This window comes from Pelodiscus sinensis, chromosome 5, assembly GCF_049634645.1.
Source record: "Pelodiscus sinensis isolate JC-2024 chromosome 5, ASM4963464v1, whole genome shotgun sequence".
Lineage (NCBI taxonomy): Eukaryota > Metazoa > Chordata > Testudines > Trionychidae > Pelodiscus > Pelodiscus sinensis.
In genome coordinates this window covers 131,472,879-131,488,900 of record NC_134715.1, presented here as the reverse complement: position 1 = coordinate 131,488,900, position 16,022 = coordinate 131,472,879, and the positions used below count along the sequence as shown (strand labels likewise).

Genomic DNA, 16,022 nt, shown 5'->3' with positions numbered 1-16,022 from the left:
TTGTCTAGTTTCAGTTTCCAGCCATTGGATCTTGTGTTAGATACACCTTTGTCTGCTGGACTGTAGAGCAAGGATGGGCAACCGATAACGGTGGGTGGGTCGCATGAGGGGCCTCCTGCACTTCAGTGGGCCGCAGCAGCCCACAGGGGTTCCACCTGCGGCCCCGTGACCCCCCTCTGCCTCTCTCCCCCATGAGCCTCTTGTGCACAGGGACACTAGAACCCTGCACTTACTTGCTCCTTCGCTCTCCCTCTCAGCACTTCTGGAGCCCATGAATCGCCTGATTCGTGCACCATCCCTGCTTCTTCCCCCCTCTCCCTCCCACAGCAGGAACCTGCAAACAGCTGGGGGAAAAGGGGAGGGGCAGGGATGGATCAGCTCCTGTGTACGGGCCTGTAGTGGCTTCCCGACTGCTCTGCGGGCAGGCTGTCCAAGGCTGGAGTGGGGCTGTGGTGTGATTGCTCCTGGGGCTCGAGCCCCCTGCATCTCTGACCCCTCCCACACCTCTCTTTTGCCCTTCAGAAGCTCCTGCCCCCGCAATGCTCTGTCAACCCTCCCCCCCGTTCCTCACGTGTCACTGCCCCATCCCCAACACCTCTCCCCTGCAAGCCCAGGATGCTGGCAGCTGCTTCCCTCTACCCCAAGTGGGGACTCACAGCCAGCCCCATGAGGAGGGGGGGCATGTCTCACCTTCTCCCCACAAGTAAGGGGACTCTACCTAGGAGTCTCTTGGGGGTTTGCGCCACGGGGGCGTCCCACGGCAGCACACACGACCTCATTGCTGGCGCATGAGACACAAAACACTCCGCTCATGGATGGAAAATCTTAGAGGGAACATGGGATAGGTCCATCGATGGCTGTTAGCCAGGATGGGCAGGGAGGGTGTCCCTGGCCTCTGTTTGTCAGAGGCTGGGAGTGGGCGACAGGGGAGGGATCACTGGATGGTTCCCTGTTCTGTTCACTCCCTCTGGGGCACCTGGCGCTGGCCACTGTGGGCAGACAGGACACGGGGCTGGATGGACCTTTTGGCCTGCCCCCGTCTGGCCGTTCTGATGTTCTCATGCGAGGGGTGCTGGGAGGGGTCCCACGAGGGAGACAACCAGGTGCTGCCAGAAGCAGACTGGCTGAGGAAGGAGGCTGTGCAGGCAGAGCTGGGAGGAGGAGAACTGAGGAGTCTAAGATGCTGGGGAGAGCAGAGCCCAGGTGAACGGAGAGAGGAGAGGGGGACAGCACAGCTGCCTGGCCTGGTGCGCGAGGCAAGATGGCGGCTGAACGGCCCCACCCTTTCCCCCTTCACTGTGTTCCAATCCCCTCGTGCGGGGAACCCGCCCGTAGCAGCAGCATGGGAGGGCAGCTTGGCTCACCTCTCCACCCCGCCAAGTGCTGCCCTGCCCTCTCCTGCACAGAGCAAGCCGCCGGGAGCTTGGCACTCAAAAGGAGCTGCCAGGCAACCAGCCAAACCCAGGTCCTCAGAGACACTGACTTGCTTCTCTCCCACTGAATCAATGGAAGCTGGGAAGCTGGCTACCCTTCAGGACCCGGGCCTGCGCCCTTTGGCCTGACATTGGGACCCAGAGGGGTCTTGGGCTAGAGATCGGGTGGGGGCGAGTCAGGAAACCTGCTTCCGCTCTAAACACCACCTGCTTCTGAGCCCCTCGGCAAATTGCTTAACAGCTCCGTGCCTCAGTTTCCCCTTCAGTCACATGGCGACATTAACAGGGAGGCAGGCACCTGGAAGGGTAAATTAGATACCCTGTGTATTATGAGCAACCCTGCCTGGGCGTGTGCCACTGCACACTTCACCTTGCACATTAAAACCCACTAGAAAAGCACCCGGTTCAAGGAGACAATCCGCTGCTGTGCCAGAGACGAAGCTACTCAAGAAGAGAAAACAGGAAAGTCCAAATATAGTCATGAGCATAGGACAGTTTAGAACAGCGGTGGGCACGTCACCTGCAGCCCATAGACCCTCTGGCTGCTCCCCTCCCCCACATGCCTCTCATGCACTAGGCACTGCACTTACCGGTTCCTCCCTCCCCTTTCCTTCACTTTTGGTGTGTGCAAATCACTGGATTTATGCTCCATCCCTGCTCCTCCTCCTCCCTCCCAGAGCTGGAATGCCCCGAATCGCCGGTTCAGAAAGTTGGGGAGGAGCAAACCAGGTGTTAACAAGAGAAATAAAAACAGCTGGAGTCTCCTTACAAAGGTTTGGTTCATGGTAGCTAGTGTCATTCGGCACAGGATGGGTTAAAGAGCTAATCTAAAACTACGTTTTTCTCATTTGTAAAAAGGTGCGTGTTATCTCTGCTTCATACTCGTAAGTGAAATGCTTATAGCTTCCCCAGTGAAATCCTCAGACCAGCTGGGAGTGAACAAGAGGCTCTCACTTGAAAAGATATTAGATTTTTCAGGCCAGAAGGATCATTATGATCCTCTAATCTAACCTCCAGCATAACATGCCCGTTCCTTCACCAATCCCACAACTTCTGGGGGAGCTAGAACACAGATTTTTAAAAAATAGCCCGGCTGGATTTAAGGACTTCAAGTGCTGAAGAATCAGAGGTCTAGGGAAGTTGATTTAGTGACCACTTGAAAAACCCCGTGCCGTACATTCTTATCTGAATGTGTCTAGCTTCACCCACCGGCTCTCACTCCGCCTTTTGCTACTAGACTGGGGAGCATTTCTACCATTCTTACTCTCATTAATCTTGATTGACTAAACCAGGTTTTCTGGACCAAATACTCAAAAGCAGCTTCTACCCCAATGGTACCCCTAATCCGGCATGCACAACAAAGCCCCCAGATTTCTGAGTGCTCACCATAGTTGTCTCCACAAAGCAGGTAATTAACCTCAAGAGCCTGATTTATCTTGGATGATTATTAAGGCCTAAACCACCCCAGTTGAGTAACTGACAACTGTGATTCTCCTTTGTTTCTAGCTCTCCCACAGACATGGGCTTCATTGGTCCTAAAGGCCAGCTGTGTATGTGTGCACAGATCCACGGATCTGCACAGGTACATACATGTCTTATGTGTGCGTGTGCACAGCTGCAGGGAACCCACAAGGTACATACGTGTTTAGCATGTCTGGGTGCAGAGAACCAGAGAGCCTGCAGGTACCTACATGGTTAGCAGGCGGGGGCGCAGAGAACCAGAGAGCCCTGCAGGTACCTACATGGTTAGCAGACGGGGGCGCAGAGAACCAGAGAGCCCTGCAGGTACCTACATGGTTAGCAGGCGGGGGCGCAGAGAACCAGGGAGCCTGCAGGTACCTACATGGTTAGCAGGCGGGGGCGCAGAGAACCAGGGAGCCTGCAGGTACCTACATGATTAGCAGGCGGGGGCGCAGAGAACCAGAGAGCCCTGCAGGTACCTACATGGTTAGCAGGCGGGGGCGCAGAGAACCAGAGAGCCCTGCAGGTACCTACATGGTTAGCAGGCGGGGGCGCAGAGAACCAGGGAGCCTGCAGGTACCTACATGGTTAGCAGACGGGGGCGCAGAGAACCAGAGAGCCCTGCAGGTACCTACATGGTTAGCAGGCGGGGGCGCAGAGAACCAGGGAGCCTGCAGGTACCTACATGGTTAGCAGGCGGGGGCGCAGAGAACCAGAGAGCCCTGCAGGTACCTACATGGTTAGCAGGCGGGGGCGCAGAGAACCAGAGAGCCCTGCAGGTACCTACATGGTTAGCAGGCGGGGGCGCAGAGAACCAGAGAGCACTGCAGGTACCTACATGGTTAGCAGGTGGGGGCGCAGAGAACCAGAGAGCCTGCAGGTACCTACATGGTTAGCAGACGGGGGCGCAGAGAACCAGAGAGCCCTGCAGGTACCTACATGGTTAGCAGGCGGGGGCGCAGAGAACCAGAGAGCCCTGCAGGTACCTACATGGTTAGCAGGCGGGGGCGCAGAGAACCAGAGAGCCCTGCAGGTACCTACATGATTAGCAGGCGGGGGCACAGAGAACCAGAGAGCCCTGCAGGTACCTACATGGTTAGCAGGCGGGGGCACAGAGAACCAGAGAGCCCTGCAGGTACCTACATGGTTAGCAGGCGGGGGCACAGAGAACCAGAGAGCCCTGCAGGTACCTACATGGTTAGCAGGCGGGGGCGCAGAGAACCAGAGAGCCCTGCAGGTACCTACATGGTTAGCAGGCGGGGGCACAGAGAACCAGAGAGCCCTGCAGGTACCTACATGGTTAGCAGGCGGGGGCGCAGAGAACCAGAGAGCCCTGCAGGTACCTACATGGTTAGCAGGCGGGGGCACAGAGAACCAGGGAGCCTGCAGGTACCTACATGGTTAGCAGGTGGGGGCGCAGAGAACCAGAAAGCCCTGCAGGTAGCTACATGGTTAGCAGGCGGGGGCGCAGAGAACCAGGGAGCCTGCAGGTACCTACATGGTTAGCAGGTGGGGGCGCAGAGAACCAGAAAGCCCTGCAGGTAGCTACATGGTTAGCAGGCGGGGGCGCAGAGAACCAGAAAGCCCTGCAGGTAGCTACATGGTTAGCAGGCGGGGGCGCAGAGAACCAGGGAGCCTGCAGGTACCTACATGGTTAGCAGGCGGGGGCACAGAGAACCAGAGAGCCCTGCAGGTACCTACATGGTTAGCAGGTGGGGGCGCAGAGAACCAGAGAGCCCTGCAGGTACCTACATGGTTAGCAGGTGGGGGCGCAGAGAACCAGAAAGCCCTGCAGGTAGCTACATGGTTAGCAGGCGGGGGCGCAGAGAACCAGAAAGCCCTGCAGGTAGCTACATGGTTAGCAGGCGGGGGCGCAGAGAACCAGGGAGCCTGCAGGTACCTACATGGTTAGCAGGTGGGGGCGCAGAGAACCAGAAAGCCCTGCAGGTAGCTACATGGTTAGCAGGCGGGGGCGCAGAGAACCAGAGAGCCCTGCAGGTACCTACATGGTTAGCAGGCGGGGGCGCAGAGAACCAGAGAGCCCTGCAGGTACCTACATGGTTAGCAGGCGGGGGCGCAGAGAACCAGGGAGCCTGCAGGTACCTACATGGTTAGCAGGTGGGGGCGCAGAGAACCAGAAAGCCCTGCAGGTAGCTACATGGTTAGCAGGCGGGGGCGCAGAGAACCAGGGAGCCTGCAGGTACCTACATGGTTAGCAGGTGGGGGCGCAGAGAACCAGGGAGCCTGCAGGTACCTACATGGTTAGCAGGCGGGGGCGCAGAGAACCAGGGAGCCTGCAGGTACCTACATGGTTAGCAGGTAGGGACACAGAACCAGGGAGCCCTGCAGGTACATACATGTTTGGCAGCAATTCTGGAAGATCCGACAATGTTCCCATTGCTGTCCAGGACGTCGATCCCTTCTTCCAGCTCCGTGTGCCTCATCAGGACAACGTTGCAGATATTGGCACTCGCTGAGGGCGAGAAAAGCACAATGATCAGAAATCCCTCCACCGGGTTTCACAGGCCACCTGGGCAGCCGCATCCCTCATTCAAAACCCACACCGCCGCCTTCGGCTCTCAATAACATCTGCCCCGTTCTGCTTTTGCTTCGCTGTCACTGAGTAGAATTGGACCCCCGAGGGGATTTTGAAGAGGGAGGACTGACACTTGTAATGAGAGTTACACATGATTATCGGAGAGGAGGATAATACGTCGAGATCACATACTTTGACTGGACAGGCAATTTGTGGTCACAGTCAGAGGTAGATGGAGGCAAAATGGGACTTGGAAACACCTAAATTTTCAACCTCCCCCAAACTCGCTTTCGTATGATGACTGCCCCTCCCCTACTCAAATCCTGCTTCCCATCGTACCCCCGCACCCTGACCCACCTCCCAGAGAGGGTCGCCCCAGGATGGCACTAAGTAGTTATGGTCTGAGCCACTGCCTGCTACTCTATCTACGAGACACGGCTCCATGAGGAGTGGGTCCTGACTACAGACCCAAAGTCTCAAGGAATCTGCCTTCATCTCCCCCCAGGACAGCTTAGACGGACACAGATCCTTCTGGACAAACAGCTGTTTGCAGACACGACAGAAACCTGTTGAAAACAATTTCACTGAGCTGCGGGAACAAAATCCAGATGTTTTACCTCACAGCTGCCTTCAGCTGTTAGCAGCACCTACCAAGTTTTGTAGAATCTAATTAGAAGCAGTTTCATTAACACATGTGGTTGTAAACCCGGTTCCTACCGAACTCTCATCACGGGGTGGCAACATTAAGGGGGGAAAAGCTGTTTAGATTTGGCTTTGTTTCTTTCTTTCTTAAAGAGATCTACTTGCTTGACACTTTCATTAGGTATCTTTCCAAAGTAGGCTATAAACCACCAGCACCCTAGCGGGTTCCCTTGATTTTCAGTCAACGTTTAGCCTTAACCTCCAGCATGCTCCAGTTGTGCGGCTCATACCTAGCCCCAAAGAACTGCCCGCTGCTGAGATTTATGGCTGATTAGGGTTCCGTGCTGGAATTCTTTTGACATAACCTCCCCTCCTTGTTAGTCTGGACTATATTAAGAGCATGAGAACACAAGAGTGCCCACACTGGGTCAGACCAAAGGTCCATCTAGCCCAGTGTCCTGTCTTCCGACAGTGGCCAATGCCAGATGCCCCAGAGGGAGTGAACACAACAGGGAACCATCAAGCGATCCTTCCTCTCACCGATTCCCAGCCTCTGTCAGAGGCTAGGGACACCATTCCTACCCAGACTGGCTCAGAGTCATCCATGAATATATCTAGTTTTTTCTTGAACCCTGTTAAAGACCTGGTCTTCACAATGTCCTCTGGCAAGGAGTTCCACAGGCCAAGACGCTGTGTGAAGAAAAACGTCCTTTTCTTTGTTTAAAACCTGCTACCTATTAATTTCATTTGGTGACCCCTAGTTCCTAGTTATGGGAACACGTAAATAACTTTTCCTTATTCACTTTCTCCACACCAGTCATGATTTTATAGACAGTTCTATCATATCTCCCCTTAGTGTCCTCTTTTCTACGCTGAAAAGTCCCAGTCTTTTTAATATCGCTTCATATGGGACCCGTTCCAAACCCTATCATTTTTGTTGCCCTTTTCTGAACCTTTTCCAATGCCAAGACATCTTTTTTGAGATGAGGTGACCACATTTGTACGCAGTATTCAAGATGTGGGTGTACAATGGTTTTATACAGAGGCAATAAGATATTCTTTGTTTTATTCTCTATACCTTTTTAAATGATTCCTAACATTCTGTTTGCTTTTTTGATTGCCACTGCACATTGAGTGGATGTTTTCAGAGAACTATCCACAATGACTCCAAGATCTCTCTCTTGAGTAGTTGTGGTCCCCATCGTATTGTACGTATAGTTGGGATTATTTTTTCCAATGTGCATTACTTTACATTTATCCATATTGAATTTCATTTGCCATTTTATTGCCCAATCACTTTGGGTATGTCTACATTTGCACCCTCTTTCGAGAGAGGGATGCAAATGCAGCTGAGCAAAATTGCAAATGAAGCATGGATTTGAATTTTCCACGCTTCATTTGCATAATTGTGGACCGCCGCTATTTCGAAATACCCTATTTTGTAATAACAAATGCTGTGTTGACACCGTTATTTCGGGAGAAAACCCTTCTTCTGAAATAACCCTTATTCCTCATACAACGAGATTTACTGGTTATTTCAGAAGAAGGGTTTTCTCCCAAAATAACTGTCTAGACCGCGTTTCTTTTTCGAAATAGCGCCATAACATGAATAAGCAAATGAAGCACGGGATATTTACATCCCGGCTTCATTTGCAATGTCGAATGTCGACATTTGCTTCCCTCTCTCGAAAGCGGGTGCAAGTGTAGACATATCCTTAGTTTGATGAGATCTTCACAGTTAGCTTTGGTCTTAACTATCTTGAGTAGTTTAGTATCAACTGCCAATTTTGCCACCTCACTGTTTAACCCTTTCTTCAGCTCATTTATAAATAGGTTGAATAGGATTGGTCCCAGAACAGACCCCTGGGGGACCCTACTGGACGCTCATGGCTGTGAAGGCTCCACTCCCTGGTCCCGAACACGCTGCCTGCAATGGAAAGGACATGGGGAAGCTGCCCAGCATGCAAGCCCACCAGCCAGGCCGCGTGGCTGCCACCGGAGCTGGAACAGCTTCACCATGGCCTGGCTCCAGCCGCGGCACATGGGGCAGCCCACAGCGTCACTCACATTGGGAGGCTGGGAGGAGAATATTTAGCGCACAGGGAACGGAGCTCCCCAGCGGGTGGAGTTCATTAGCAGCTGGGGGCGTGGCCCGGCAGAGTGCCATGGCTGAGCAGGCAGCGGTTTGCGGCCGGCCACAGGTCCACAGACCAGTGGTTGGAACTGCTGCTTTAGTTCACCTATCATGTTATTTAAACTTCTAGGGTCTGTGGATAAGCCCTTGAATAATGTCACTATTTCTGTCTGCCATTTCCTGATGTGTTAGACTCTTTCTCATTTGATTGCTCCTCATCTGATCGGACCCATACTTTATCATCTTCCTTCCACTCCTCTTTACTAGAGCACAGAGAATCTCTATTAATAGAGCCTCCCCAAGAGATGTCTCTGTCTGATCCACGTGCTCCTCTGCACCCATTGGCTTCCCCTAGCCCTAAATTTTAAAACTGCTCTATGACCTTTTTAATGTTAAATGCCAGCAGTCTGGGTTTAGGTGGAGCCCATCCTTGCTGTATATTATCCACCGGATAATATTGTTAACCATTCCTGTATAGGCTCCTCCTTTCCCAAAAGTTTCCCCAGTTCCTAATAATTTCTTTTTTATAGAACTGGAAGGGACCTTGAGAGGTCATTGAGTCCAGTCCCCTACCCTCACAGCAGGACCAGGTACCATCCCCGACAGATTTTCCCCAGATCCTTAAATGGCCCCCTCAAAGACTCAACTCACAACCCTGGGTTTAGCAGGCCAACGCTCAAACCACTGAGCTATCCCTCCCCCCATCATAATCTAAACCCCTCCTCTCTACGCCATCATCTCATCCACGCACTGAGACTCTGAAGATCTGCCTGCCTACCTCACCCTGCGCGTGGAACTAGAAGCATTTCAGAGAAGTCCTGGATTTCAGTCTCTTTCCTAGCAGCCTAAATTTGGCCTCCAGAACCTCTCTCCTACCCTTCCCTGTGTCATTGGCACTTACGTGTACCACAACCACCAGCTCCTATGTAATTTACGCCCTCCCCTCCATCTCTGTACAGGACACAGTCGCGAGGCTCTGATGCACACCTCTGGACTCAGCTAATAAACAGGACCAACTAGTTAAACTGATGCAAGCTAAGAGAACGGGATCAGGCTATCAAGAGAGTCCGGTTTTGCAATATCATTCACTCTAGGAACTCCTTCCAAAAGGCATCTTTCGGCAGCTCTCAAAGGGTTAATGATTGCTAATTAAAGTCAATTCATATGGTATAATCAACATACCACCCCCGACTGGTGGGTGGGCGGGCCCCGATGCAAATGCCGCTCCCAGCAATGAAAGCCGTTTTGTGGCATCACTGCTGTTTACACTCCAGCATAGGAGGGAAACCACATGCACGCACACAAATTTCAGAGCTGAAGCACTGTGTGGGATTAGGGTGTAGAGTTATCTGGCAGGTGGACTGAGCACACTTGTGGTGTGGGGCATAACAGGGAAGGTACCAGGGAATCTCTCACTTTATGTGGGTTAGTAATGCTGGGGAGGGGGACAGTCAGGGAGAATCAAGTCTCTTCTTCCCTCTCGGTCACCACACACAGGCTACGTTTACATCGCGCATTCTTGTGCAAGAAGATATGTAAATGAGGCGTGGCAATGAAAATCGGGGTGCCTCATTTGCATACCTAACGAGCCACCATTTTTGCACAAGGGGCTTTTGCGCAAGAAGGAGCAGTCTACACTCCTCCTTCTTGCGCAAAACCCCCCTCTTGCTCAAGAGCCGTTCTGCCACTTTCCAGGCAGAACAGCTCTTGCGCAAGAGGGGGGTTTTGCGCAAGAAGGAGCAGTGTAGACTGCTCCTTCTTGCGCGAAAGCCCCTTGCGCAAAAACAGCGGCTCATTTGCATATCTTCTTGCGCAAGACTGCGCAATGTAGATGTAGCCACACTCTTTGCTAGCAACTGCCAAGCTCTGAGCATCCTGTAACGTCTCGGGTCAGGAGTGCGTTTGTTCCCCTTTCGCCCTGCACACGTAGGTATTTCAGGGTGTAACAGGTCCACCCGCTGATGAGCGCCCTGCTGCGGCCAAGAGGCATTGAGCAGGATCCTTGCCTGGTTGTCCGGTTTTCCTCAAAGTCCTGGAACCAGGGCCGGACTAGGCCTCTGTCCACGGTGCTAGTAAGTCTCTGCTTGTGGCTGGTCTTCGGCCACTGAGTCTGAGTCTTACCCAGATCTAAGCTCAGCTCACACTGGGAGCTAGCCGTAGTGCTGATCTCCCAGTCAGGGTATAGACCTGGCTGGCTCAAGCTCCTGAAAGGAACTGCCAAGCTCCACCCCTGCAGCTTCTTTTATATCCCCTCTGCTGGGTCCTGATTGGCTGCCGCAGAGACAGCCACTCTATAGTGCCTGGAGGACCTCTTCTCCGCTCCTCCTGTTGGGATGGGGGGCGGCAATAGCCTCCTGTAGGGGGCGTTGGGGCCTAATCCAGCCCATCACACAGGGCTTTCAGGGTCATTTGCAACTATGCTCTGGCACCTGGCTCTCTGCTTTGAGACTTATATAGAAGGGAGGAGAGATGGGAGGATGGAGCTGGCCTAGCATGAGGGCTGAGGCCAGGGCTCCATGCTTCCAGGAAAGAGAACTGGAAGGCTAGGGTGCTGGAAACCGTTCCCTGACAGAAAGCCTGGCTTGCAATTCTTCTCCCTCCACATTCCCAGGCAGCTGGAACCCGAATGCCAACTGCTGCTAACTGTTCCCTGCCATAGCGGGGAAAAAAGAGAAACTCAGAATACGTTTTACTTTCTTTCTGCTAGCAGGGGTGAAAAATCAGGACAAAGGGTTGAGAGTAATAGGCGCTTATGTAAGAACCCTCCCCCTCCTCCTGAATATCAGGATTGTCCCTATAAAATCGGAACATCTGGGCACCCTATCTGCAACACAGGTTACAAACAGGCCTCTGTTAAATGCTGGAGAGACTCTAATTACGACTATGGTCAGCCCACCCCGAAGCCCTCGCGATGGCAAAATTCCCGTTAACTTGAATGGAGTTAGCGTGTTCCACTTGGCAGGGGACCAGAATAGATGAAGGAGCCCTGGGCTTTGTTCCTGATTCTGAAACTGACGTGCCGTGTGACTCTTGGGAAGCAACTTCGCTTCTGTATACCTGGGCTTCCTCCTCTATGAAACTGACACGGCTGGTTTCCAGCTTTGTTAACTGCTTAAAGATCAGGCTCGACATGCACAGTGAGGTACCTGCTCTGTGGATGAAAAAGAGGCAGAGTCTTCGGGGTGGGAAATCTAGCACCTTTCACCAGCACTAAATGTATATCAATGTATTTAAAAAGCTAAAATCCAAATATACAGTGGAAGAAACAAAGGGGGGGGGGGGAGTAAACTATCAGCTCCTGCTGTAAAAGCAAACCAGATCTCCCTTATTGCGCTGAGAGTGATCTATGGTGCTGATCTAGCGCTTGCAGTAGCTCAACCCCTCAGTCATCTTTAAAGTCTGAACTGAGTCCAGCGTCCCTTCAAACAGAGTCTAATGTTCAGAATTGGGGACAATCCTGTCCTAAGTTTCCCTTTGTTGACAATCTTTCATAATATGTATCCCTTTATATGTCCAAAGTCCTGGTCAAATATGAAATATCTAAGATTATCATCCACCGAATGCCTTGTCCCTTGCAATATATCCTACCAACTTCTACTAAACAATGTGTTCCACTTTGCATCTTGCTGTGAAAATGCCCTTTTGTTCTGCTTAAATGGAATTGTTTAAAAAGATTATAAAACCAGAAAAGCACCCTCCATAAACTCCTATTGGCGCTAACTTGGCCACAAATCTTGAAACTTTAAAAGGTTCTTTTTAGGTGACCAAAAAAAAATCCTGCATTGCATTAGTGACACTCCACCAAGCAGAAATAAAATTCCTGAGCTGACTTACAATACATGCCAGCAGCATTAAAGGGCTGCTCCACGCTGAAAGGCGACTATGGTTCGCTGTCTCATAGTAATTTCTCTATGAAACGTATCTCTCAAATCTCAGAGCTCGGGTATGGACTTCGACCCAGAGCTAGATCAAAAGACAGTTTTGCTAAATCCCTGCAAACTTAGCCCGGGGAGCTGGGGCCTGACATATGGGAGTCTTTTCATTGACTTCAGTGGGCTTTGGATCCGGCCCTAGGAGGCCAAACTGGGTTCCACATCATCCCCATTGATAAAGGTCAAATTCTGCCTCCAGTGACATCTGTGCCACTGCCCTAGCTTTACATAATGGCCCTAGCAACAGCGAGGCAATCCCATTGCTTTCAGTGGCTTACCCCTGTATAATCAATTGGCACTTAGGTATCAACTCAGCTACACAGTTAAGTGTGTGTTTGAGTCCTTAGTAGGCAATTCTGCTGATGAAGCACAAAAAGGAACAGAATCCAGCTCCTTCTCCCTTTACTGTGTTGGCCCTGCAGGGCTACACAGGAACAAAAAGCATTCACTTTGAACATCTGTTGCTGTTGTATCCAGGTACGGTTGATCCGTGTAGGTCCCAGTTCTCAAATTCATAGATCAAGCACACAACGGACCCACATTTTGGGGGAGTTTGAATTCAAATCCAAGCTAATCTAGACTCTACGTCACAGACCAGTTGCTACTTTCCTTTTCAAATGGCATTCTCCCTCCCCCCCCCCCACTCAAACACCAAAACCAGATGGATTGTGTAGGCAACATTTCTTTACACCATGACAATGCTTCAGAGCAGGAAGCTGATCAAAGCACAGAAAACGGGTACAAAAGGACCCTAATTCAGAGTTGGTATAAATGTTACTCTGCGGACTGTGGTATAGCTACAGTAACTTATTTCAGAGCTGCATTTGGGTTCTTTTCTCTGTTTTTAAAACAATGCCTTATAACCAACACATCCCAAAATTCAGCCTCATACATTCACCTGAGGCGAGCAATGTGTGTAGCAATGCATGTATCACGTGTTAGCATCAAGGCAAAGGGTAGTTGAACAGCGATCGTGGCTGGTCTGGTGGCACATGTTCAGGATCATTCTTCAAGCTGTTTGTAACATTAACTTTGTTTCTTTGAAGATAAGGTTCCTGGTAACTCTGCAAGTCGACTCTTTCTTCCCATGTTCCTTAGCCTGGCAGGTTTACACTCGGATGAATATGGACCATTGGATTGCATTTCTTTTCAGCATGTCTGCAAGTCACCAGGGCCTGATGAAATGCATCCTAGAATACTCAAGGAGCTGATAGAGGAAGCATCTGAGCCTTGAGCCAACATCTTTGAAAAATCATGGAAGCTGGGAGAGATTCCAGAAGACTGGAAAAGGTCTAAGTGCCCATCTATAAAAAGAGACATAAGAACAACCCAGGATACTGCAGACCAGTTAGTTTAACTTCTGTGCCAGGGAAGATAATGGAGCAGGTAATTAAGGAATTCATCTGCACACATCTGGAAGATAATAAGGTGAGAGGTAACAGCCAGCATGGATTTGTAAAGAACAAATCATGTCAAATCAACTGATAGCTTTCTTTGATAGGATAACAAGCCTTGTGGATAAGGGAGAAGTGGTGGATGCGGCATACCTAGACTTTAGTAAAGCATTTGGCATGGTCTCGCATGATCTTCTTATCAATAAACTAGGGAAATACAACCTAGATGGGGCTACTATAAGGTGGGTGCATATCTGGCTGGATAACTGCTCTCTGAGAGTAGATATTAATGGCTCACAATCCTGCTGGAAAGGTATAACAAGTGGGGTTCTGCAGGGGTCTGTTTTGAGACCAGTTCTGTTCAATATCTTCATTGATGATTTAGATGATGGCATAGTGAGGATGCTTATTAAGTTTGCAAAGGATACCAAGCTGGGAGGGGTTGCAATTTTGGAGGATAGGGTCAAAATTCAAAATGATCTGGACAAATTGGAAAAAAGGTCTGAGGTAAACAGGATGAAGTTTAATGAGGACAAATGCAAAGTACTTCACTTAGGAAGGAACAATCCTTTTCACACAGACAGAATGGGAAGCAACTGTCTAGGAAGGATTACGGCAGAAAGGGATCTAGGGGTCAGAGTGGACCACAAGCTAAATACGAGTCAACAGTGTGCAAAAAAACAATATGATGATTCTGGGATGCATTAACAAGAGTGTTATGAGCAAGACATGAGAAGTCATTCTTCCGCTCTGCTCTGCACTGATTAAGCCTCAACTGGAGTATTTTGTCCAGTTCTGGGCAGCACATTTCAAGAAAGATGTGGAGAAATTGGAGAAGGTCCAGAGAAGAGCAACAAAAATGATTAATGGTCTAGAAAACGAGCTATGAAGGAAGGCTGAAGAAATTGGGCTTGTTTAATTTGGAAAAGAGAAGACTGAGAGGGGACATGATAGTGGTTTTCAGTATCTAAAAGGGTGTTACAAGGAGGATGGAGAAAATTGTTCTCCTTGGCCTCTGAGGATAGAAAAAAAAGCAATGGGCTTAAATTGCAGCAAGGGAGGTTTAGGTTGGCCACTACGTCCCTTCCAGTTCTAGTGTGCTAAGAGTCTGTGATCACTCTATGGGCCAGTGCGCGCTCTTACAAATGCTACATTGGAAACGCCTCATGGACACCGCTGTTGCCACTCCTCGAGCTGCTGTATCTGCTATATCCATGGCTATCTGAAGATTGGCCTTGGAACATGCATAGCCCTCCTTGAGGATCGATCGTAACAACTCTCTGTCCGCCTCCGATGATCTTTGGGACAGGTCTGTAAGTTTCGCTATACTGTCGAAGCTATGATTTGCCAACAGAGCTGTATAATTCGCTATGCGAAGAAGCAAGGTGGCCGATGTATAAACCTTTCGGCCAAATATGTCAAGTTTCTTTGCCTCTTTATCAGCCCCCGCATTCTTCAATTGTGGGTTCTTAGCCCTTTGGAGAGCTGCGTCGACGACCAAGGAGTTTGGTTGCGGGTGAGTAAACAGAAATTCTGAGTCTTTGGATGCTATAAAATAACGCTTCTCCGCCGGTTTCGAAGTTGGTGGAGTCGAAGCCGGGGTATTCCAAATCTCTGCTGCTGATTGGAGGATTGCCTCGTCCATAGGAAGAGCAACCTTAGATTGTTGTTTGGGGTGCAAATTTCTCCAGAGTTTAAACTGCTTCGTTGGAGTGTCTGCTATCTGAACCTCTTGAGACTGGGCTACTCTCCTAAAAAGGTCTTGAAATTCTTTAGTGTCGTCCGGGGGAGATGGATCCCCTTCAAACACTGCCTCGTCTGGGGAAGATGTGGAAATATCTTTTTGAGTTACAGATCGTAATTGATCGTCCGTATCCGATATCTGTCCTTCCTCGGGCTCAGATAGCTGAACTGAAGGCGAAGGATTCTGGTGATTAGGCGATGCCCTCTTCCAGTGTTGAACTGGAGAGGATTGACGTGCCTCATGAGGAGCATGGCAGCAGCAGTGATGAGAGCGAGAATGAGGTCTCCCATATCCCGAAACTGACCGGTGACTTCTATATTCAAAATGGTCAGGGGAAGACCTTCGTGAGGAATATCTGCTGTCATACCGCCTATGATAAGATCTAGGCGGGGAGTAGCTAGGTGAGCGGGATCTGTATGATGATTCCCGACGGTAGCAATGATATCGTTCCCGATGGTCAGAGTAACGAGATCTTGACCTACAGCGAGGAGAAGGCATTCTTGGGCTATGAGACAACGGAGGATGACTAGCCCTCAGTGACTGAGAAGGAGAAACTGAAGGCTGAGGTGAAGGTGAAATGGAATGCCTTCGTGCTGACTTTCTAGCAGCCTTTGTCGGGACTGCTGAGGTAGGGGAAGCCTCTCCCCCTTGCACTGATAAGGAACAGCTGGTAGGGGGAGGAATAATTTCGACAGCATTGTCGGCAGGCATTAGCATCTTGCCCGGCACCGCAGGCAGATGGTCAC

The 16,022-nt window shown here is 50.6% G+C and overlaps 1 protein-coding gene across 2 annotated transcripts in view; it reads right to left on the bottom strand.

Annotated features, from left to right (window-relative positions):
* Positions 1–16,022, bottom strand: part of SFXN5 (sideroflexin 5) — a 202,505-nt gene that overhangs the window by 60,713 nt on the left and 125,770 nt on the right. For both annotated transcript variants that reach the window (XM_075931041.1, XM_075931042.1), the window contains one exon: positions 5,252–5,367. In XM_075931041.1, coding sequence (XP_075787156.1) covers positions 5,252–5,367 — 116 coding nt within the window. The remainder of the gene's footprint in view (positions 1–5,251; positions 5,368–16,022) is intronic.